General features: G+C 40.7%; 1 protein-coding gene across 9 annotated transcripts in view; it reads right to left on the bottom strand.

Moving 5' to 3' along the window:
- ELMO1 (engulfment and cell motility 1) overlaps positions 1–24,926 on the bottom strand; it is a 478,109-nt gene that overhangs the window by 311,843 nt on the left and 141,340 nt on the right. For all 9 annotated transcript variants that reach the window (XM_081079148.1, XM_081079151.1, XM_081079150.1 and 6 more), the window contains 3 exons: positions 22,194–22,244; positions 10,867–11,036; positions 1,327–1,362 (listed from right to left, as the gene is read on the bottom strand). In XM_081079148.1, coding sequence (XP_080935274.1) covers positions 1,327–1,362; positions 10,867–11,036; positions 22,194–22,244 — 257 coding nt within the window. The remainder of the gene's footprint in view (positions 1–1,326; positions 1,363–10,866; positions 11,037–22,193; positions 22,245–24,926) is intronic.

Here is a 24,926-nt window from a genome sequence, read left to right as displayed (position 1 = left end):
TTGCTATCAGGGTGATAGTGGCCTCATTACTGAATCTGACTAAGTTACTCTGTCATTATAAGACCCAGGGCCCTGAACATTGATGTCTATGATTGATAAGTGAAATCATAGTTCACACGTAATCACACTTCCAACATCCCTATTTACCTAAAGAATAAAACTATTGGCAGATAAATTTTAAGATATCGCTTTGGCTTCAGAGCCCCAAATTCCTCTATATTAGCAAGCTGTATCATGTTGTTGGAGAAAACAAAAATCAGTTTGATTCCCACTGCCACCACCTGATTTTAACTTCTAATGAAGAAAGATACTAGTTTTACCAACCTTGTGTTGGTGGATAGAAGTGTGAATTAGAAGTAATGAGTGAAAACACTGAGACCGGGACAGAATGAACTCATAAAAGGTGGCTTCTACTGCCATGAAGTGCTTCTACTATATCAAAAACATATAACAAAATAAGACTTAAGAAGCTTTACCCTAAAAACTCAAGATTGCTTTCTATACTCTATTAGAATTTAATAACTAAAGAGTTCCCACAACTAACCATTTTTCTGTGTGGGTGGTATAGGGGAAGATGAGTGATTTGAGAGCAGAGTCAATCACTGACGATGATCACGATTTTCTTGGAGGGCTTAAGGAATGAGGTGCACATTTTCAGTCTTCCTTCTCAAACTGAAATTACCTCCTTAACAACTCGGCAAAACGGAAATCTGTTCAGCCTACCACTATAGAGAGTCTGTTAGGCCCTATTTGTACTTACCTTGTTTAGTGGATAAGACAGGCGCTGAGGAGGGAAACTAAGAAGAAAGTTCTGAGATCTCTAGACATAATTATCATGTAATACACTTAAAAGAGGTGACTGAGCACTTTCTCAGAGTCCACATAAATAATTTGCATTCCATACTTCAATCCTGAATACATTTTTTTTTTTTATTGTGGATCTTTTTCTTACTGAGCCATTGAAGAAAATGAAAGGATTTTGACTTTGAACATCACATAGGCCACACAAAAAAGAAAGTTTCTTTTTAATGTAATACATAAAATTATGCCTAGCTTCCTCTAGGAAAAGGGGAGCAATCCTGGCATGCTCATTTTGTGGTTACAAACATAAAACACCCCTTCTGCCACAAAGCAGAAAGAAAAGGGAAAAACATTTTTTAAGAACCTGTTTATAAGAACATCAAACAGAAAGCAAAAAAAAAAAAAAAAAAAAAAAATCACTGGAAGAATCTATCTGCCCAGTGATACAATCAGTCAGAGGGCAGGGTGTAATTATGCAGAAAGGAAGGGTTATGCTGTTTTTATCAAGTGATCATGGGTTCTTACCAAGGCTTCATGATCTTCTGCAATTTCTGGTATCGGCTGTAAAATTTAAGGAAAATCATGTAAGTAACATGTTTGAAGCAAGGATTTTTACACAAATTACACACTATGAATAAAGCTTATAATTAAATATAGGGAAGATTTAACTGCCATGAAGCAAGAAAACTGTTCATTTCAAAACATTATTCAAAGCAATACATTGTTGTTCTCTCATGATAAGCAACAACCAAAAGACAAGGATTAAACTGCTGCAACCAACCTCCTGCATTTACTTATGAGTAAAGGCAAGAAGATCACGCCATTTGATTCAGAATGGGTATATGTTCAATGCGGAAAAATCCCTAGAGATAAAACTGAGTATATTTTCAATGAAAAAGTGGAGCCAAAGAGTACTAGACCCGTTGTTCTTAAGTATATGCTCAATAAGGAAAATGTAGTTTTATTAAATTATTTTTCTTGGGTAATTTTACTTTCTCTTTTCTTGAGAGAGAGGAAATATATATATATATATATATATATATATATATATATATATATACATGTGTGTGTATATATACATATATATACATATATATATATATCTGAAGGAAGACATCATGAGACATTGCAATTGTCTTGGACAATAGACGGGACCCTGGGATGGTAACCTGCAAAAAAAGTGTGCAAAAGACAAATCTTACCTGCAAGAAAGAACAATGATGCTTCTTAAAATACCCGGGTCAAGAAGGTAAGGAAACCAGTGATGCTAAAGTTACCAAACCACTTCCCATCCCCAAGTCTGCCAAATCTCTCTGACATTAGGTATGTTCTTCTCTCTGTATTGAATATCTTACTCCTCCTTGTCCAACTAATTAAGACCTATTCCAAACTCACTGGATTCTAGGATCTTCTGGCAAGCTCCACTGACCTCTGATTTCCTTTCGTGACCAAACTGACGGTGACGCCCATGTCTGCATGAGCCGAGGACATATCAGCTGTATGAATTATGATATCTCACTATCCTTCCAGCTCCTTGAAAGCAGGGGCTCTGCACTGTGCCTTATAACTACAACAGCAGGCACGTACAGAGTAGGTAGTCAATAAATGGGGATGAATTTTTGGCTTTCAGTAAAAGCTAAGTTTCACATTTTCAACCACGTGAAATGTAAGCACTTCAGAAATCTAACTGACCACAGTTTAGATCCAGTCTTTGGTAAAACTGGGGGGTTAAAAATCTATATAAAGAGATCTTCTTCTTTCTCTGCTTCTCCCCCATTCTCTGCATGCCTTTCCTTAAAAAAAAGAAATGTTTATTAGCTCCCTTCAAAAAGCCATTAGGCAGGGTGGAAGGAGTCGGTGGCCACAGAGAGGCAGGCCAGGGCACAGGAGGGCCATATTGGAAGGGCCAAACACTATCTTCCACTAAAAAGAACTGGGGCTCCTTGGAGAAATGGCTCCTGCCAGGACTAGGGCAGGAAAGATTTAGGTAAGTCTGGAAAATCTCCTTGAGCCAAACAGTAAAGAAATGCTCAAACAATAATAGGAAACAAGTCAGAAGGACACAGAAGACAGCTTGAAGAAGGTTCCACTGCCAAATCTGGGACAAACTGAGCATCAAAATAAATAATAGTATTATAACATATTATAGCCCACCGAATAAAACGGGAATGCGTGTAAGTCCATGTTGTTTTAAAGAGTGGTGTGTGCTGGTATTGTTAAAGAACCAAATCTCTGGGCAAAAAGCATACAAACTTTATTAGTACCATTTTCCGTGCTGTAACTACTCCGAAATTATTTCTTAATTACAAAGGGGGCAAGCATGAGAGTGAAGACACCTAGAAGGCACTATCTGAAGTGAACATCGTTAATAATACAAAGGGACATCATGTGTCATCAATAAGATGCAATGGGATATCACAAGCATCTGTGATATCCCAGCCAAAGACAGAATAGGGTCTACAATGAGACAACATTGGATAACACTGCAAGAAAAAAATTGTGTTTCAATGGAAAATTATGTAGTGTTTATATGGCATACTGTTATGGGTATCAGATTCCAGCCTTATTGTCTAACTGATGGATATGTATGTTTTGTCCTGTCTGTTAGTAATTTAATTGACTTCCTGCAGGTGAAAAATCAGTTTTGTCTCCATTTGCAATTCATTTCAACATTCCTTTGCTCCAAATACATTTGTGTCCTTTTGACGATGCTTTTGAAATGGTGAAAATGGTGAAAACATTGTGCCTGGTTCTCTCAGATCATGAGTAAAATGAATTCTTTTAATATGGGTTCATTTTATATCTGCATAAAAGCCATGCTTTTATCACTCCCTGAAAATTACATTTAATGAATTACCTTTTAACAAACCCAAGTTAGAGGATATCCTACAAGATGGCCGACCTACATGCTTAAAAAGTGCCAGAGTCATGACAGAAAAGGAATAACTAAGGAATAGTTCCAGATTGAAAGAGATATAAAAAGACAGGACAACTGGGAGCAAGGTGCTACCTGGAGTTAGATCTTTGTATTAAAACACACAACGGGGACAAGTGGAACTTGATCGTGCAACCTTTCCATTAAATGTGTAACCGTGTAATTAAACAAGAAGGCCAGGACACGGAGGTGGCTCTAATGCCTTGGTGGCTATGTAAGCAAACCCAGATCTAAGCCTGTAGATGACTCAAGGTTTCAACCAATTACAAACAGCCGCTAGGCTTGAACTACAGCCAATCAAACAATGTCCTTGTTTTGCTTCTCCCTCTTCTCTAGAATAGTCTTCCCCTGGCTCCTGTGGGCAGAGAATTCCTAACCACTTCCAGTTTGGCACCGACTGATTTTAACTAATTTTTGTTCAAATAAATTCCTAAAATTTATAATATGTCTCAGTTTATCTTTCAACAGAACTGTTGCAAACGAAACTGTTCTGTGGAGTGTGTGTGTGTGTGTGTGTGTGTGTGTGTGTGTGTGTGTGTGTGACATCACTGCACTTTTTCAAAACAGCCTTCGGGTCCGGGCCTGAGCATCTTTGGGTTTTTGTGTGTTCCACCTCCTGTGGCAGACCCTGCCTGGCCTTGGAAAATTCTCCTTGACCAGAGTGCAGGTCTAAAGTCAGTGCCAACTCAGGGGTCACAGTGTTTCTTACTTCTCATCTTTAGATTAAGCCTAAGCAGAAGAAGGACTTTTTGTTGTGATGTCTGTTTTCCTGAGGCTCTTGCCCTCTGTGTCTCTCAAAATATCCCCCCCCCCTTTTTTTTTTTTTAAAGAAACCTGGCCATAAGAACAAATGATTCTGGAAAGGCTGATGAGTGGCCAGAACAGAAGCCTCTCGTTTCAGACCAAGGTATGTCATTCTTCTCCCTAACAGAAGATAACCTTTTTAATCAGATTGTGTTGACCCCTTCTCATTTCCATTACCAGAGTGATGGACAAAGACACAGAGACAAAGCAAAGAGGGGTGGGGTGAAGGGAGATCCCCTTGAAGGAATTTTCTGCCCAACAACCCCTCACAAAGCCCAAGATGGTTGGCTCCTTTGCAGTTTATGATGCAAATTTCTGGCAAGGCCCCAGAAGGGCTGCTCCACTTGGAACACCCTGAGTTCCACTGAGTGCAAGCCCCAGGAAAGCAGGCAAAGGGAGCTGGGAGACCTGGCAGCCGGCCCTGGCAGGGCCTACACACCACAAAGAGCAGCTTCTTTTTGGCACAGTCTGGGGAGCTGTTTGCTCCTCCAAGGTGAAGTGCAGGGTAGGCACGGTGAGACCTGGACTGAATGGCTCGGCCATGAGTCCTTGATCAATTTGGCCTGGACTAGGCCTTCCAGAACAGCTCAAGCTTATAAGAGACACAAGGTTCTCAGAAGCCAGAGCATACGTTAGAGCTGATAATCTGTGTCCTCGGAGATTAACAAAGTTGCTTTCAAAAAAGAAATTCATCTTTTGTGTGAAGGCAAAATTTCAAACAATGTCACACATAGTCCGAAGTTGTCATCTGCAATTTTGTATTTTCCCCATACACCTCCCCCCAGTGCCTAACCCAGTGTCAGGAACATTCCATACTCAGATGATATACACTTTGCCAAATGAACAAAACCTACAAATCCATCCTCAAGGGTAGGTACCAGGCAGTAGCAAAGCCAAGGCATCGTTTGGGGAGCTTCATTCAAGTTATATCTCAGTTTTCACATCTTCTAAGAAATAGCCACAGTTCTGATTCCAGCCAGGAGAAAAAGGATTTGAATAATGGAAGTTTAATAGGAAATCGTTCAAGTGTTAATGAACAACAACAACAATTTCAACTATACATACACACAGTAGAATGTCCTCTTCTGTGCCATATGTATGACAGAATGGGGAGGGGACTAATAATTTCTACAATTAAACAAACAACAAATGTTGTTTGTTTTTAAGACAATTACTTAGGGGCTTTGCATATGTCTACATAACTGTGAGACTCTTTCCACTGTTCCTAATACAGCCAAATTTTGGAGCAACGACTTCAACCAAGCAAATAAAACGTACTCGTGTATTCCCCACATTAGTGACAACTCCTCAAATGCCTCACTGCTGTTTTTCTTAGAAAAGCTAGCATCTGTAACAGACAGAACACCAGCCCAGTAGTGACCAGGGGTTAGAAATGGACATACTCGTACACAAATGGTCAACTATAAATTAGCACATTTCAGCAAGCTGTGAAATGTGCACGGCTTTGAAATGTGTCCATTCTCTGAATCAAGAATTTTATTCCAGCAAAATAATTTAAATTTTCACGAAGATTTTGCGAAAAGAACAGCTGATTAGGGAATGCTCATAATCATGAAAAAACCTGAAAACAATGTAAATGCCCCACAATAGAGGAATGGTTGACTAATCCGTGCACGTTTCAAATGATTATGTCACATTGTGTATCCACTGAACCTTAACAAAACTTTTAAAATGAAATAATATGCAGACAATGAAAATGATGAGGGGAATATTAAATTACAGGAAAATATTGTTAGGTATAAACAGCAGGCTACAAAGAGCATGAATATTATAATTCTACCTTTGTAAAGCCTGTGCAAGTGTGTGTATGTATGTAAAAAAATAGATTGATACAAAAAGGATATCCACCATATTGTTAAAAATGTTTGTCTCTGGAAAGGTAGATTATACACGATTCTTATTTTCCTGCTTCTGCTTATTTACATTTATTTTTTTTAAACAATAAATATGATTGTTTTTGTTTTTGTTTGTACTAAGGATGAAAAACTAATAAAAAAAACTGTCTGAGCTTTTAATAAACAAACAAATTTAACTCCTTTCATTCTTAATTTTTCTGCCCAGGGTGGTACTAACAGTTTACTCATATTCAACGGTGTAATTTTGGCAAGTGAGAAGGAAACTCTACAGATGCTGCCCTTTCATTCTTGGAATTGTTCCCGGTTCTTCTGACTGGAAGGACACAGGCTAAACTGCCCAATTGTCTGTGTGCACAGAGGTGTAGCCAAAGACATGGTGTTTGATTCAAACTGGAAGAAAAGCTACATGGGATTTAGAGTTGCAGGTATCGTGTTTCTGTTTTGTTTCGTTTGTTTTATTCAAATCAAATAAAATATTTCATTTCTGAGAAATCTTTTAATATGCATTTTTAAACACTGTCCGTTCCTTAATGTCCCCTGCCTGACACCACTCCTTTACTCAGGTTGGGGCAATGTGTTCCCCCACAACTTTATTTGCTTCCACACTTACCTTTCAAGCTGAAACTAGAAACGGAATTTCCAAATTCCACAAGGATGGAAAAATTAAATTCAGGTTTTAAACACTGTGCTCTGCCAACGTGACACTTCCCTATTGTTCCTTTGTTGCTCATTTTGCCCCATGACCCCTCCTGGTACCTGATAGAGAGACACTTTAAAAGCTCAGCCTTGGGTAATGACAAGAAGCCCAGCCATCTTTGAATCTCATTATAGCTCAAAGTTAAGGAGAAAAATTCCAGCTATATTTCTTCAGTGTTCCCTAAAATTTCCATTGGTCCTGCTTAGAAACCTCTGCCTGTCCCAGCTGGAGGTCTGCCCAGGGTCATGGCTAAATGCCTTCCAAATTGCAGGATCTATTTCATTTGTGTGATTTCTATTCCAAAGGTTTCCTGTTAGTTAATTAAAGTTTTGCTCTAAGTTTAATTGAGAAGCCAGATTTCCTTATAAGTAAAATGTCTTCCTCTTTTGTTTTGAATCTGAGCAAAAGATCTGAAGAAAAAAAAAAGTGGGGGATCAAATGAACAGCTTCTTAGGATAGATGCAGGACCCAGTGGAGGAAGGCCGGAGGTTGTGTAGCTCCAGTCCTTCCTCCGTCCCCAACAGCAGCATGACTTTAAACTTCTGTACAATGGTGAGCAGGGTGCGAAAGGTGATCCAGAGAAACACCAAGCCCGCCCAGTAAGAGAGTGTGATGAGAGAGGGTAAGAGACAAATACAAAACTGAACTCACCTAAGATCTGGCTTTCAATTCTGTTCATCAGCCTAAAACCTGGCTGGATGTGACAAATTGGGATGGATTATGAATTACAGATAGTTAGATATTATGTGGAGTATACTATGCTTTTTTAAAAAAGAAAAAGAAATTACTGTGACTCACATAAAGTCATTCAGTATGGACATTCTGTCACGTGGTCGCTAGTCTTCATCTAAGGGATGTGATTTGTCTGGGCCACACTATAGGTCGAGACGAGTTGTAGAGTAAGGCAATGGTCCGGGTAAAAAGTGATAATGTTGACAAGACACATACGTAGTATCAGTTTTTACTCTTCGTTTTAAACAAAAGTGGTAGTGTCTCTTTGATGAGTGCTATGGGTCGAATCATGTTCCCCCCAAATTCATATGTTGAATCTCCAACACCCAGCATCTTTTTTGTCAAAAAAAAAAAAAAAAGAGACAGTATTTGGAGATAGAGCCTTTAAAGACGAGGTGATTAAGTTAAAAAGAACCCATTAGAAGGTGTCCTAATCCAATCTGACAGTAGATCAGGTAAGTAGAGGAATCTGATAAGTAGAGGAAGTTTGGACAATCTCAGACACCAAGGATGTCTACACACAGAGGAAAGATGGTATAAGGACACAGAGGGAAAAAGGTGGCCGTCTGAAAACCAAGGAGAGAAACTCAAGAAAAAACCACCTGCTGACACCATGATTCCAGCCTCTGGTGCTGTGAGACAGTAAATTTCTGCTGAAGCCACCTAGTCTGTGGTATTTTGTTACAGCAGCCCTTGTGAACAAATATAACGAGAAACTAAGCACTAAAGCTCCTAGCATGCGTTTTTCCTCATTGTCAAGATACACAACTGCCAGCCTCTGGAGGTGCGGGAACCTCCTCTAGCCTTCTATTCAGTGCGCGTATCACACAGACCCATGCTTTCAGTAATTATTATTACCATTGTAATAATAATCACGATGGCAATTCTGGTAAGTTTGGAAGTATGAATACACTATTATTCTCAATGTTCAGAAGCTTCAGCCCTGGACACCTAGCTACCTGTGGCAGCACCACTTAATTTTAGCAGGTGATTTTACAACTGGCTCTCGTACGTTGCTTTTGATACATCAATGGCTGGGACTTAGAAAAATCAATAAACGTGGGAACATGTTTACCTTTTAATTTTACACGTTGTAAATGTGATGGAGGTAGAGCCTCGCACGTCTCCGTGTTTGGCCAGAAGCAGTGGTGGGCGCTAGGCAAGGCCAGCCATGTGTGGCAATGCCAGGAAGTCACCCACAGTCACCAGTGAAGGTGTTTGCAATCACAAGTCACTCCACTGCTCACCACTAATAAGGAACGAGGAATCTAACACACCCCACACTGGACTTCAGCTTGGAGCTTCTGACACCCAGACAGAACCTTCTTTCTCCTTTTTCTTGGTCAAGCCATTTGGATCCCTAAACTTATGCAACTTCTCTCGAGCTGTTTCAAGCTCCAACTCCAATTTATAATAATCACTTTAGATTTTGAAAGCGCCCAGAATTTGAGTTTCCCTGCCTCAGTCCAAGGTGATGTTTGCCAAAAATTTCATGAGTGAGCGGTTTCAGTGATCATTAAAAAAATAAATGATACTTGCCTCCAACGGACCCTTCCTTTCTAGACACCCAAGCCTGCTTGCTGATTCGCTTAGATTTGCTTCCCCCTCTACCCCATTCACTCTTAGATATTTTCTCTACTTGTCTATGAGGTAAGACCGCCGACTCCAAACTCTACAGAACATTCTGGATTCGGAGATATTCCTGCTGTTATAAAATAGCCTCTCTTTGAATAAGAAAAAATTAAAAAAGAATCTTTCACTAGTGCCAACTGCAGAGGCCAAATAATGCCCAGTGTAGGAGGAGATAGGAAGGAAGAGAGGAAGGAAGGAAGGGAGTGGGCTGAGACAGGTCTCTAACATGTACAGTCATCAGTTCATTCTTTGAATTACTGGGTACTGAAGAGAGATTTAAATGCCCCAGATTTAAGCCCCAGTTCTCAGTGATATGTACTCTTTCCTAATAAGTATCTATCTCAACTCTGTACATGATTAATTGAGCATATTAATATGCAGTTAACTGACTCAGAGTCTTCACATGCTCTAACCCACATGCTCTGATAGTCTATGCCAGTGGCAGCTGACCATATGGGAACGAACAGTTTCCTGTGGACCCCACCCTGGCATTTGGTGGTCAGGGAGGTTACCTGTCTACACAGGTGAGAGATACACTGTCTGGCTCCTTCCACTCCCCAGTCATGCCAGAGGGACAAAGCCTTCCCTGAGAAGGAAGGTGAGCATCCCTTCATGTTCAGGATGGAACTCAAACTCCTTAAGACCCATGCACGGACACCCCCTCTGTAAGTTTCCAGGGAAGTACATAGCTGGACCAACCTGGAAACTCAAAGCCCTCAGGAGGAATTACATCTCAATTGAATTCTGCCTCCCTACAATTTTGGATGGCAAGGTTCACATCTTTTTAAAATTTTCCCAATTTCTACTCTTTTGCATACAATAGGTATTTAATAAGCATTGTATTTAATTTTAAATAATTAAGGACATGCATTTTATCATTCAAATGTTAATTTTTAGAAAATTACTTCAGGGATGATATTTTCACCTGGTTTAAGACTTTGAGAATATCAGGAGGCATTCTAATGTTTTGTTTTGTTTTTTTCTTTATCTTTCTTTTCTTTTCTTTTTTTTTTTAACTAAGTCAGGGAAGATAATTTTTTTCTTGGGGATAAGCAAGGGATGTAAGGGATTTATATTTTGTAAAATTATAATTTTAATGTTGGAAAAGCCCTTAAAGATAATGACCTAATATTTTTCCTCATAAATCTGAAATTCAGGGTACCTTATGGAATTCTACTTTGTCTTAGGTACTGGCTAGTTGGTGCATGGAGGATTTAGTGATACTTAAACTGCAAACCCAGGCACTATCTTGAAAGCGATTTTTTTTTTCCAGAGCCTAGTCAATTTCTGGTCTTTAAACTGGAAATTGCTAGTATAAGGAAAGTAACAGATTCCCAGAATGCTGGAAAGAATAGCACAGATTGGAAATCTGGATAAAAGGTGCTTACTCAGTGCCGCTTTCCACCATCTGTGTGAGAAGGGAGATGCCGTCCAGATTTATAAACTCCTGGGCGAACGTGACGTCCCGGGAGAGGCTGGCCAAGTCCTTCAACGCTTCCAGCTTGGAGTCCATACTCGACGACTGGATCCGTTCATGGAGCTGCTGGGCATTCTGAGCCTGACGGGTGAAAGACAGACGGAGGAATGTTCACCGAGGAAAGCGAAGCACACAAAAAATCCGTTTCGTTCACAGAGAAATAGAGACACAGAGCCCAAAAGCACAAGACTATATGCGTCCTGCATGTCATGGGCAAGTTTCTACCTCAGGCTACGTCTGTTAGTTTCATGATGGAAATCCATTGCGTTCTTTTGATGGGGCTCATTTTTCCATGTCTTGGAAAAGCAAGAGCACAACAAGAACAGCAAAGTCACAGAAACAGAAAAGATGGGGCAGTGAGGAGGGGAAATTGTTTACCTTGTAAGTAAAAATTTTATCTAGGAATTACAAAAAGCGTTTTGCTTAGTTAAGCAATTACACAAGTTTATACAGTGTGTTCACCCATTCGGTCAATCCTATGTGTGATAACTGCCTACACACAGTGTTCAAAAGCTTCACGAGACACCCAAACAATCGTTCTGGGTTACAGACAATCTTCCAGCACAAGACAACGAAACTTGTAAGTGACACTTTTTTCGACAACATGTGTTTCCCATACATTCGCTACTTACTGCATGAAATTTATGACAAAATAATTAGGAAACCAAATTAGCAGCTTTGCCTAGAATTAGACATCTTTTTAAGGCATTTGCACTTGGCTTCCATGCGCAGGACAGCTCGGAATAAAAATTTATGGGACGAGCTGAACTTCTGGATCATAACTTGTCATCTGTAGTTCTCCTTCACCCAGTGAAGCCTTTCATCTCTGTCTTTCAGTTCGGGTAAACAGGAACAAAACGAAAATATTAAATTTTTCTGCCTGTGTTTTTGCTTAGCAGAAATAACTGGACATCTGTTGTAGTTATTATTTCACTCCAAACTTCAATCAATGGTTGAAGCACTCCACCATCCTCATAGGCTCCTTCTCCAGCACCTGCTTTCTCCTTTGAAACTGCATTACATTTCAGAGAAAGGGGAAGGTGGGATGTTTGACCCCCGACAATGAGTATCTTCTCCTGAACAGAAACTGACTGGAAATAGGTGAGGAGCCCATGTAACAGGGTGAAGATTGCTCAGTGGAGGAAAGGAATCCACACTGGGTCTGAGAGCAAAGGGGCCCCACCCCACAGACTCCACAGTCACAGCCCCCTCCTCCCCACTCAGCTCTCTCTACACTGTCACCTGGAAGTAGCCCTGGGGACAGACTGGGATTCACCAGGGAGACCGATGTGATTCTTCAGGGACCAAGATGGATGAAACCCATGCCCGTATCTCTTGGTCAGAGACAGATTATGGCATCCCATGTTATTATAACCCCAACCTGACACTGTGCATCAGAAGCTAGAAAAGAAGAAGAAGAAAGGAGGAAGAGAAAGAGAACCCTCCCGACTCTTTCAGTGATCTCCAGGTACCTGACAAATTGCTCAAACCCCAAATCCCATATTTTTAAAAGGGAGAACAGAGAGCTGAGCAGGAATCACTTTACGTGTCTTTTAAAATTGTTCAAAGATATACTGTTCTCTAAAATTTTCGAATAGATATACTACATTAACATAATATTTCACCCAAGCGAATCACTTTGGATTCCTTGAAAAGTATACTTTTCTCCAAGCAGGAAGTCTGCATTTACTATAGACGTTATAATGATAATGAATCCTCAAAAATGATTTCATCGTCATTATTAATGTTAATTAAGATTGTTCGGTGCTGTTAACGACTAGCGATAAAAACGCTAACAGTGACCTAGCCCTTTGAGCCACTATTCTCAATACCTCCACGAAGCAATTCATTGAATCTGCACAACAGCCCTAGCAGGGAAACTGAACTTCAGAGAAGTTAAGTAACTTGCCCAAGGTCACACAGCTTTGTCAGTGCTGGAGCTGAGACAGAACCTGGGCAGCTGGACTCTCTCTGGACAACAGGCTCTAAAGCAGTGGGTCTCAAACTGGTGCATATCTGAGAAGCACCTGGCGGCTTTATAAAACACAGGTTCCTGGGCCTCACCTAGAGTCTTTAGTTCTATCAGTCTGGGGGTAGGTCCCCTAAATTGTATGTTTAACAAGCTCCCAGGTGCTGCTACTAGTGGTCCCAGAATCACACACTGAGAAGCACTGCTCTAAAGCACTGAGACATGTCTCAGTGATGATGGAATGTACAGGCCATCCCACTGGGCACCCAGGCTCTGATCCGTCTTCCAATCACCACCTGGTCTCCTTCAGCGGGGCACAATGATCCCCTCCTGGCTTATTCTACCAAAAGAGACAATCTACTCGTTCTTTTAAAAATGTAGACTTCTCAGGAGGAACGCTTGCTAAGAAAATAAAAAGAGTCAACAATTGTGCCCTCTAGGTGGATGACACCTATTAGACCACTCTTTCACTTCTGTATGTGTTTGAAGTGTTTCCTACTTAAACATGAATGAATTGCTTTACTTAAAATAAGGGAAGTGAAGAGAGACAACAGCAGAAACCTGAAAAGAACAAGTGTCCCTAGCAGAGGAATCAAGACTGAAATCCCACATTGCAGGGCAGCTAATAGGTAGCTGCTATGGAAATCAAAACTATTTCACCAAGACAGGCACACACCGGAATAGTGAAGCGGTACCCTGACGTGCTGGGTTCTCAGCCAAGGAGTCACATCCAAAAACAATAATAAAGGCTCATCTAAACTGTGTCTGACTGCAACATTTCACAAATGCAATGGCCTGGGAAGTTCCTATGGAACCAGCCACCCCTCTCTCTCTCTCACCCCAGTGCCTGAGAACAATGTGCCCTGTTTTCATGGCGGTGTTCTTTTTTTCTTTAATTTTTTAAAATGTATTTTTCAATTACAGTTAACATACATATTATATTAGTTTCAGGTGTACCCCATAGTGATTAGACACTTATATACCTTATGAACCCAACAATTCCACCTCTGGGTATTTAGCCAAAGAAATCCAAAACACAAATTCTAAAAGCTATTTGCAATATTTGCAATAGCCGAGATATGGAAGCAACCCAAGTATCCATCAATAGATGATGGAATAAAAAAGAGGTGGTACAGAGTAAATAAAGTGGAATGCTACTCAGTAGAGACAAAGAACGAAATCGTCCCATTTGAGACAACACGGATGGACCTAGAGGGATTATGTTAAATGAAATAAGTCATGGTGTTCTTATCCTTCAAGACGGAACTTCCTCCTTCCCTGGGTGGCAACTCAGGATGCCAACTAAGGAGTCAACTTCTTATCAAAATGTAGAATTGCATGGCACGTGCTATTGGGTGAATTTTCCTTTTGGTTTCGAGACATAAGGAAAGCACTGGAGGGGCTGCATCATTCATGAGGATGGGGGCACCATAGCAAGTGGTGGGCGGTGGTGAAGAGCTCCCGGGACTAGGAGTGAGAACGCGGGGCTACCTCCGTCTATGTTACTGATTAGCAAGGGCGCCTCAGTGACCTTCTTTCATTTCTCTTGGCCTCATTTTCCCCATCGGTACCCTGACAACCTGTGATGAGGTCATATTTGAAGTTCCCTCCAACCCACAGAGTCCCAAACTGTTTCTCAGGTGGGCGGGGACCCTCATCACAGAGTCTGCCAGGAAACGGTGCTCCATAGATCTTATTCCCTGAAATGAGCCCCAACGAAAACATTACATCAAACTTCTGGGACATTTTTAAGCCAGTGTTTTCCTAGATGGAACCTGATACGTTTTCTTTTTACCTTCATTAATTTCTAAATGATGTGGATATGAAACTCCTATTATAAAAATATGTGCGAATAAAAGTTTTATTATTAAAATACTGGGGTTTTGTAAAGAAAACCTACTTTTTTGGGCATCGGCTATTGCCAAAGATTACTCTGCATATAACTGTACTTGGCCTATATTCGGACCACTCTTTACCGTTATCCATTTCCAATCTATGTCCCTTCAAAATCAAAGAAGCCTCACTCACTGATTCAACAAATACTCAGGAAAGTGTATGCTGAGCCAGACGCTGTCCGGGCACATTGGGAAATAGCCACAGACAGACAGCCAGGGTTCTCCTGGGGCTGACATCCCAGAGGTGGGGGTGAACAACACAACAAACTAACAATAAGAAATTAAATACTGATGAGCTGTATAGCACTCAATGGGGGAATATGATAGAGAGTGACTGGTGATTTTTTAAGATGGTGCAGTTTTCAGGGACAAGCAGCCTAAAGAGGTGACATTTCTGCAGAGATCTGATTGACAAAAAGCTAACCACACTGGGGAGAGGGAAGGTTGATTTCTGGGCAGCACGTAGAGTTAGTGCAAAGGCAGAATATGACAACAAGCCCGGCACATCCGGAGGGACCAGTGTGTCTGGGTTGGTGGGCAAGGGGGAAAGAGGAAGTAGGTGAGGATGGAGGAGCCGGGCAGGCCAGGCGGCATGAGGTGTTCATGAGCAGCAGAGCTGAAGGGATCCTGGCTGGTGATATGCTTCCCTCACTGAAACGATGCTTTTAAGGACTGGAGACAGGCATGCGGCACCTTTAGAGCACTGAGAATAGCATTTCTGCTTAAACACGAGAAGCAACCACCATGTTCTACTGCAGGACAATGGTTCAATAATTCGTGGCGTGGTTACAGGCTGAAATAGTATGTGGGATGAAAAACGAAACCTCCAGAGACTGTGAGATGGCATGAGCGCGTCCTCATCACGGACTATTAGGAGTAAGTCCAGGATTCAAATATATTTATTGTTTGTGGGCAGGAGAGTATGTGAGAGAGAGAAAGAGAGAGAGAGAGAGACAGACAGACAGAGAGAGAGACAGACAGAGAGACAGACAGAGAGAGAATCCACTAGAAGGCAAACTCAGGAGAAGAACAAATTTGTCACACTTGCTCCCCACTTTATTACCAGTACCTAGAACAGTGCCTGGCTTTTAACAGGAGTTCAAAAAAAATGCACTAAATGAATGAATAAATAAATAAACAACACATAGGTACATATGTTTTCATGAGAACAACCAAAGGAAACAAATGAAGATAAGACCCATGGCTATTTATGAATTGTAATATTCTGCATAATTTTCTTTGTAGCAAACTTCACTCTCCAAATTTTCCAGGATTCTGCAATGTTTTCATATTTGGGGCCGGGGCGGGAAGGGGGGATCAATCCTGTTAGAAAATAAAATAGCCTTCGTTCTGATTTTTCAAATAGCTCAAATAAAAAGAGTCTAGTAGTGTGGATGATTGTGTCAGAATGTGAGTGCTAAGTTTTGTGTTCCGATATTGTTCTAAGGATGAAAAACAAGGTTCGTCCTGAGACACTCAGCTGGACATGGCTGCCTAACATCCTAGGCTGAGAAGGTCTGGGCCCCGGCTCAGAGGGAAACAGACTCCCGCGGGATGAGCGGGGGGCAGAGAAAGGGGTACTGGTCATACGAACCAAGTATTTCCCATCTGTGTTCTTAAAGGTCCTAATTAGAATTACCCCAAGACTTCCAGCATGGTTCCAGGTCCATAAGACCAACTCAGACGTCGTCTGAAAAGTTCTTAGGTTCACAAGTTTCACAGATATTTTCAAACGTCACTCAATATTGCCCAGCAGTCCAACTACATTTCCTTAGACTGTTTGCTATGTCCTTCCAAAAAGATTCCTTCACACTTTTTTCTCTCTTTAAACTCCCCCGTCCTTTCATTTCCCCCTGCCCCCACGCCCCCGACACTAGGGATCCCGCCTCACATTTTATTAAGGCAATCAAAGTAATCAACCAGGATTCCCTTCATCTTCCTACTTCTACGAGTGCAGCCCAACACCTCCACTCATCCCCATGCTCTGCTTCTTCCTGGAACTACATGCCTGGTTGCCTATTTCCCATCAAAGGTCAATCCTTCCTGCTGCTCTATGTCCCTTTTGCTCTGACATTCCCAAGTACCCTCCTTCTAAATTATCCCCCTTTCTCCTATACCATTGGGTACTCTCTCTGCAAGGGATCATTTCTAGCTGCAGACATCTCCAATAGTTCCTGTCGTAAAAAACAAACAAAAATGTGCAAACATCCGTTGACCCAGTTCCCCTCCCGCCATGCCCTCATTTCATTGCTCCCATTCTCAGCAAAAGTTCTGGACAAGAGAGTGGGTCTAAAGTTGCTGTCTCACTTCACCTCACATTCTCTCTTCTCCCACTCCAATGATGCGCCATCCTTACTCTAAGACTGAGAGTGTCTCCACGACGCAGTCAATACCTCCAGGTGGCAGGTCCGGGGTCATTTTCCCATGTCCTCTTCCTCACTGTCTCAGCAGCCTTCAACACACCTAATTTCCCCCACCTTTTTGAAACACCTTCTTCTCGTGGCTTCTTGGCCGGCTCCTCCTTGTAAACCCGAGGGTGCACTCAAGGCTCTACCTTCCCTGTGGCGACTTCATCCAGTCCATGGCTTTCCATGCCATGTACCTGGTAATGGCCGCCCAACACACATACCTAACTGCCTGGTTGACATGTCCTTGGGGACACAGAGGAGGCCTCTGGAATGCTTCATTCTCCCTTGCTCAGGGACATGGTCACACCCTTCCTCAAGGAGCACCATATCCAATCCAGCAGCATGTCCAGGGCCTTGCCCTCTAAAACATGCCTTTGTTCCCTCCACGTCGGACTCCACAGGCAGCCCATGACATCTTCATCTCCTGCTAGGACTGCTGTACTAAACTCCTAACCTGCCCCCTGGTCACCCCTGCAATCTGTTCTTGGGCAGCAGCCAGAGAGACCTTTTCACTCTTCTGCCTAAAAGCCTCTGCTGGTTTCTTTCCTCTAAGTTAGGCTCACAGAGGGTTGGCAAGAAATAGAACTTCAGACATTTTATAACCCTTTTTAGTTTCTCAAGTCAGTAGAGAAAAACTGGTTTCAAAAATTGTGAACAGTCTTATTATTAAGACTCTGATAACCTGAATCCAGAGTGGTTGAAATAACACCATTTTCCTTTTTGCCAGAGTAACTAGCCCCCAAAATCAGTGTGATGGGCCCTCTGACCTACATGCTTCTAACATCAGGTCTCTAAACAGGAGACAGCAGAAAGGGAGCACCACGCTTAGAGCTGACCAAGCCACAGCAAGTACTGGGTGAGTAGTTCTATGTACTATGTCCACATGGGCCAAAACAATGGGCAAGAAGAATTCAGGTCGTAGATTGTGTACAACAGAGTGATTAGACCGATATGAAATCAATATCATACTGTATATCAACTGTTATTAAAAAATTAAAAAATATATAAAAAAAAATCTAAGAGTTTGGAACACTAAAATGATTTTAGCATCGAACGTTATGATTAACCTCTAGCATACTGTAGTGACCTTATGATATTTGTTTGTGTGTGTGTTTATTTAATTAAAAACAATCCCAGCACATGATATAAAAATATGTAAGGATTACCGGAAGTTGTAAAATAAAAAAACAAAGTCAACCCAACGTTAACCATCGCACGTTATCCCTGGAGAATAATTTTTTCCCTTTATTCAGCATATATACACCTCCTTTCCATGTCCCTAACTGGAGTCCCTATACACAGAATGTTCTGCAGCCTGCTTTCACCCTAAATAATGTACTTTAGTGGTATCTCCGAGCAAGCACAAGCCACATTCTTGTTAATGGCTGCGCAGTGTTCTTCTGCCACATGGATGTTACCTAATGCACTTCACTGGTCCCAAATGACAGGCAGCTAACAGATATCCAGGTTCTGGTTACTAAAAGCAACGATGCATGCGGCCCTGTGTATGGCGCACGTGTGTGTCTCTCTCCTGCAGTCCTTTTGCGAGTCTATCTATTGGATACATTCCCAGCAGCTAAACTGTCAGAACAAAGACACATGTATTGTTTAACTTGGGTGGACACAGCTAAACTGCCCTCCAACGAGTCCGTATCAATTCATACTCTCAACACCGCAGCGTCTTACCTCACAACTTGATTAGCTAGGAGTCGAGATTTTCATCTGTTTTAAGAGAGAGACTGAGTTTCTTCCTTCATATACATCTGTATCTATATCTGTGTGTGTGTATATATATATATATATATATATATATATATATATATATATATATATCTGTATCAATCTATATATGTATAGATCTATAGCTATAGATAGATTTATTAATAAATCTATATATTTTATAATATATATTTATTATTATTTATTTATTTATATCCTAGCTCTGTTGCCAGGATAAAATAGATACATAGATCAACAAATATATATAGATATAGCTATAGATATACAGATACATTGATCATTTTTGCTTATGCATTTGGCCATATATTTTGGAGAAGTCTGTTTATGTATTCATAAGGGATCTGGTAAATTAAGGACTTAATCCTCTATTTATCATGTATATTGCCAATTGTTTTTTCCGAATTTTCTGTTTTTGACTTTGTTTCTGGAATTCTTTTCCAGCATAAAGCTTTTGTGGGCTGTTTTTATTTTTTGGTCGCCAAGTTTCTCATCAATCTTTTTCTTTGTGGCTCGGGGGTTTTGTGTCCTACTTAAGAGAGGATTTTCCACACTTCAAGACTACAAACAGATTCATTGTAAGTGCTTTTTCAAATAAAATTCAGGAAAGTAAACACAATGATCTGGCAACCCAAGCATCTTCCAATAGGAACAGTAGTCAAAATGTGTTTAAACGATATGCTTCAGGCAACATGTGACCTCATATTCGACTTCCACAGCTATTATTCCCATGGCAGGTAGAAGGAAACACTGCTTAGGGACACAATCAGAAACTCCCCAAACCCTGAGTTGCTCAAACACTCACACAAATTTGCACACATTTCCTGGTCATGTTCCTGGCTATATTTTCATGATACTGGGGAAATGGATAAAGACATGACACCTCAAAGTCAGGCGTGTTTAATATGGTCACTAGAGATATTATCTAAAGACGTGCACTACAGAAGAGCCCCATTTAACCGAGTGTAAGGGCTTTTATAAGAATAATGATGCACGTTGTTTTTCAGATTCCTTATTAATACCGTATTTTGCTAGGAGCAATTCAGAAAGGTTAGTTGTTAGAGGAAGATGGAAAACAAATTCACCAACAAAAACACCACCTTTGATAGTGAAGATAAAACTCAGCGCAGCTGCACATTATCTAAAACAGAGTGTGTGCAGTGTGTGCATGTGCGCGTGCATATATGTGGGTGTGTGTTCCTGTCTGGCTACAGAGGGAATTCAGCTGACGTGGATGAAAGGACTGTAAAAGCTAGTATAAAACTATTTGCTGGTTTCTTTATGGTATTCTAATAATTCCTAGCAAATTTGATGGTGACAGTTATTTTTAAACATATTTTAGTGTGTATGTAAAAAGTGAAAGAGCATATGCTGACCCATATTTTTTTCAGTTAAACACAAAATAATAAGACATAATCTACCAGAAACAAGTGAAGTTTACAAATCCAAAAATCTTGCTTATAGAATAATTCCCAATTCTAGACACAGTGGCTACAGCCAAACCATAAAGTACTTTCTTAAAAAGCAGATTCCTGGGCCCCATTCCTAGATATCATAATCCAGCCTGTCATTAAAGGCCCAGACGTCAGCGTTTTTAAAGCTCCACCAATGATTCAGGTGTGGGGACTGCCATTCTTTACAAAATGTGAACCAGTCTTTTGTAGATGGCCTCCGTCTTATAATACTGCCTGTCCACTGCCTTTCACATCTGTCCATTCACCGTGCTGGGAATGCGAAGGTCACTACCCAGACAGGACAAATGTCATTGTCCCCAACGGTGCCAAGTCATGCCACAGTGTTAGAATGTTCATTTTCAGGAAAAAAATTCACTCTGCCAGACACTGAGCCTTCTCTCAAGGAGTGGTTTAACACTGTGGACATTTTGTTCATGAACCCATGGCAATAGGAAAGAGAACAGACTTCTTTGGCTTAGAGAAGGCCTAGATTTAAAAACAAAACTAAACTGAGCCTTTCTAATTCTAAGATGAAGCAAAGGGCGAGGTATATTTCTGCCCAGCAAGCAGATGAGTAATTTTAGCAGGATAAATAGGACCTGCAAAAACCAAGTGAAACCATGGTCTCTAAAGGTCAAATTAACATTCATTCTTGCTGACTAAAGTAAGAAGAGCAATGCTAAGTCAGACAAAAATGTCTCAGCTCATCATGCAGCCATTGAAAAATGAGGATGAATTATAATTACCATTAAGTGGAAAAGAAGGCATCGAGAGATAGTTCAGCCAACTCCAGCAATGCACTCTACTGAGCTCATCACTGTGTTTAGGTTCAAGATGTTATTGGGTAAAATGTTTAGGAGTTTTTAAGCCTCTCTAATATAATTTTCAACAAGAAGAATTTGCGGCCATTACAGAACCCACAGTTTAATCTTAGCCAGATGCTTTTCCCAATTTTTAAATTTATTTTTAGCCTACCACATGGCTTCAGTAGAAACTGAAAATGAGAGTTAGGCATAGTTTTCATCACATATGCAGAGAGAAAATAGTAACACTTGGTGTATTTTGTGCAGATTATTTTTTAGGAAAGCAATAAAATGCACTGTGAAATAATAGTTTAAATATGCTAATGTACTACCTAAAAGTACCTACAAACAAGGAAGAAAGATAAGCAACACGGAACAGCAGTTTAAATATTCGACAGCATTTTGTTGAGCAGCTTTTATTTGGAAGACTTTAAAGTGTTTTTATCTAGAATTAGCTGTCAGTGAAACAGCCTAAGTGGCAAACATTTCTTCAACTATTTTTTTATGAACTATTATAATAACTGACCCAAATTAGACACTCACACGGACACACACACACACACACACACACACACACACACACACTCAGTCCTTGACCTTAAAGGGAAGCAACAGGCTATCTTTGGATTTGCTTGCTTTGTTGTCTAAATTTGCTCAGCTGGCTTTAGGGGCGTGTGTGGACGGGTGGGTAAAACCAATCGGTATATCTCAGTTATCCCATCTGCAACACGAGAATTGTTGAGATGACCACCAAAGTCAAACCTTAAAATCGATTTACTTGTACTTAACCTGGAGCAAAGGCTTCTTCGTCTGTGGTGGGAACTCTAAAAAGGGGCATCCGTGACCATCCAGAATCCTCCGGGAGGACACCCCAGAGACCTTCCGTTTGGCACTCAAAACAATATTCATAATCACATGCAGGACTGGAGATCAACGCGTTTGCTAGGAAGCTGTCGACTAAGATCAACTTACCGGAGATGTGGTTAATCGAAGGATAGTGCCATTTTTTATTTCATTGCGATTCTGGAAAAGGGAAAGCAAAAAAAAAACCTTTGTAAATTTTCAAGTAGCAGCTTGATAAAGAAGACAACAAAGGCAAATAATAAGCATTCTTATGATTCAGTTTATTCTCACTTGAGTGATTTTTAATTATTTCTACAAAGAACTTTAAACTGGGTCCCAGATGTGTTAACTTAATGTCAAGTCATACGAGTAGACAGCATGCGGCAGAGAGGAAGTGAAAATAAACCCAAAGAACAGGAATAAGGGGCCCAAGAATAGCAAACAAAAAAGCAATTTTGAAAGGTTATTAAGGGATTAGGACCTAGGTATTCCAATCCTGCATATATACCCAAGAGAACTGAAAACATATGTCCACACAAACGTTTGTCCATAAATCTTCATAGAAACACTACTCATAATAGCCAAAAATGGAAACAACCTGAATGTCTATCAACAGAGGAGTGGATAAACAAAACATGGCATACTCATTCAATGGAATATTACAAGGCCATAAAAAGAAAGGAAGATATATGTTACGATATGGATAAACCTCGAAAACATTATACTAAGTGAAAGACTCCAGACACAAAGGCCACATATTTTATGAGTCCATTATATGAAATGTACAGAATAGGCAAATCCATAGGGGTTTCCAAAGGTGAAGGGGAGGAGGAATGGAGAATGAATGCTAATTGGTGCAGCATTTCTTTTCTGGGTGATGAAAATATTCTAAAATTGACCGTGGTGATGGTTTCACAAATCTATGACTATACTGAAAACCACTGAATTGAACATTTAAAAAGGTGAATTTTGGGGAGTGTGAATTATATCTCAATAAAGCTGTGATTTTTTTTTTAAAGGTTATTAGGGTGCTTGGTTTCTTCACATTTGCTAGCTCCAACTATGTGTTGCCTTAAAGTAAAGCACAAACCGCAGAAATAAGCAGATCCCAAATCAGTCTGTCTCCACGTGGCAAGTGTACTTGGGGTGAGTGTTTTGAAGCTGTCACTTAGCATCTTGGGCACAGGAAGTAGAATTTCACGGGCAGTTTTATTTTCTGCCACCAGAGTACACCCCATCCTCAGCTTCCAGGAGGTGACCTTATGGGAGTCACAGCTCTGCAAACCACCCTGAATGCAGGGAGCCAGGAGGTAAACCAAGGGCTTTGAGGGCCACCCTCCCGCACCACTGAAGACAAACCACAGCTGGAATTTGCTCAGGATGCAGCAGACACACAAAGGGGGTGGAAATTTCTCAGGATAACATGCCAAATACACACAGAATACTGGTTCTCTCCCGCACCCGAGTCTAACTAATTGTTGGAAAATGAATTTTCTAAAAGAACTACCTGAAAGACAGCAGGCTGCAAGCCAATACTCTCTCCCAAAGAAAACCTAATCTAAACATTTTACAATAAATGCAGGTAGGCCTGAAAGCCCAACAGGCGGAATCGGACTGTCCTTGGGCAATTTCAGTGCCCGCGGGAGCCTCCCCAGGCAGACTCCCTGGACCACCTCCTGAGAAAGGAACTCCTCATTACTGGAAGTGTGCAGTCAAGGGCTCATTACCAGAAGTGAGCAGGAAAAGACTGAATGACCAGCTGGCGGCAGGCTCACATATGAGACGGTGAAATAAACTTCAGCCATTTAAAAATCCTCCTTTCAACTGTAAAATTCTGACTCTATCAGAATGGGAGAGGAAGACAGCAAATACTAATTATAGAATATTAAGGAAGTTGAATACATAGCGTACATCTTTCCTGCTCAGTTTCTACATGAATTGAGCAATAAGAGAGTCAGAAGAAGAAAAAGGAAAATATTTATTAGTAATTATGGTGAACGAGGCTCAGAATGTGAACCAGCAGCCGGCTCACTGGAACCTCAGATTAGCGAGCCCATTGAGGTAAGACCTACGGCACAATCCTTCCCAAGAGGAGAAAAGGAAGTTTATTCTTCCCAAATAACTAATCATGGAGGGAACGAGGCCCTGAGGGTAGGAAGAGGCCAGGGGGATTTGGCAATAATCTCTCCTCTTGGAAATCTGCAGTGGGGATGAGGCACTCCTAATAATAGCAATAAACTGACATGTGTTGAAAGACACTATGCTGAGGGTTTTTGTTTTTTTGTTGTAATGCTTATTTAACCATCATAATAACTCTGCCCACTTTTTCCCCAAAACAAAACAATAAAAGACAGAAACACCAGATTCTCATTTTAAAGTAAAATAGATTGCTTTTTCCAGAACTTTCCTAGTATTGCACTATTCTTATCACTATGGAAAAAAAAAAAAAAACACAAGAAAAAACCAAGTTCCAGATCCAAAATAATTACTGAACTTGTTGGTAAACAGGCTCCTTATGGTTCCAGCTATGTTTATAAATTTTACATTTGCACCTTTTCAAGCATGAGTTGTATTTTTTTTTAATTTGATTAATATTTGTGAGAACTGGACTTGCCCATTTGAAAGATAAGAAACGAAGCTGCTGAGAGGACAAAATATTTGCTCAGCATCAAGGAGGAAAAAGGGAGGACTGAAACCCATCACGGAGGGGAAGGGAAGATAAGACACCAGAGTCTGTGCTCTGTCTTGTCCGAAAGGTAAGAAGACCTAGATCTTGCCTTTATCCTTCAAGGAGTGAGTTCACTAATTGGTCAACACACATGAGAGCAAAATGTAAGGGTGGTGTTAGCACATGCTCTGCAG

Source organism: Rhinolophus hipposideros (genome assembly GCF_964194185.1).
Source record: "Rhinolophus hipposideros genome assembly, chromosome: 18".
NCBI lineage: Eukaryota > Metazoa > Chordata > Mammalia > Chiroptera > Rhinolophidae > Rhinolophus > Rhinolophus hipposideros.
This window is presented reverse-complemented; position numbering and strand designations above follow the sequence as displayed.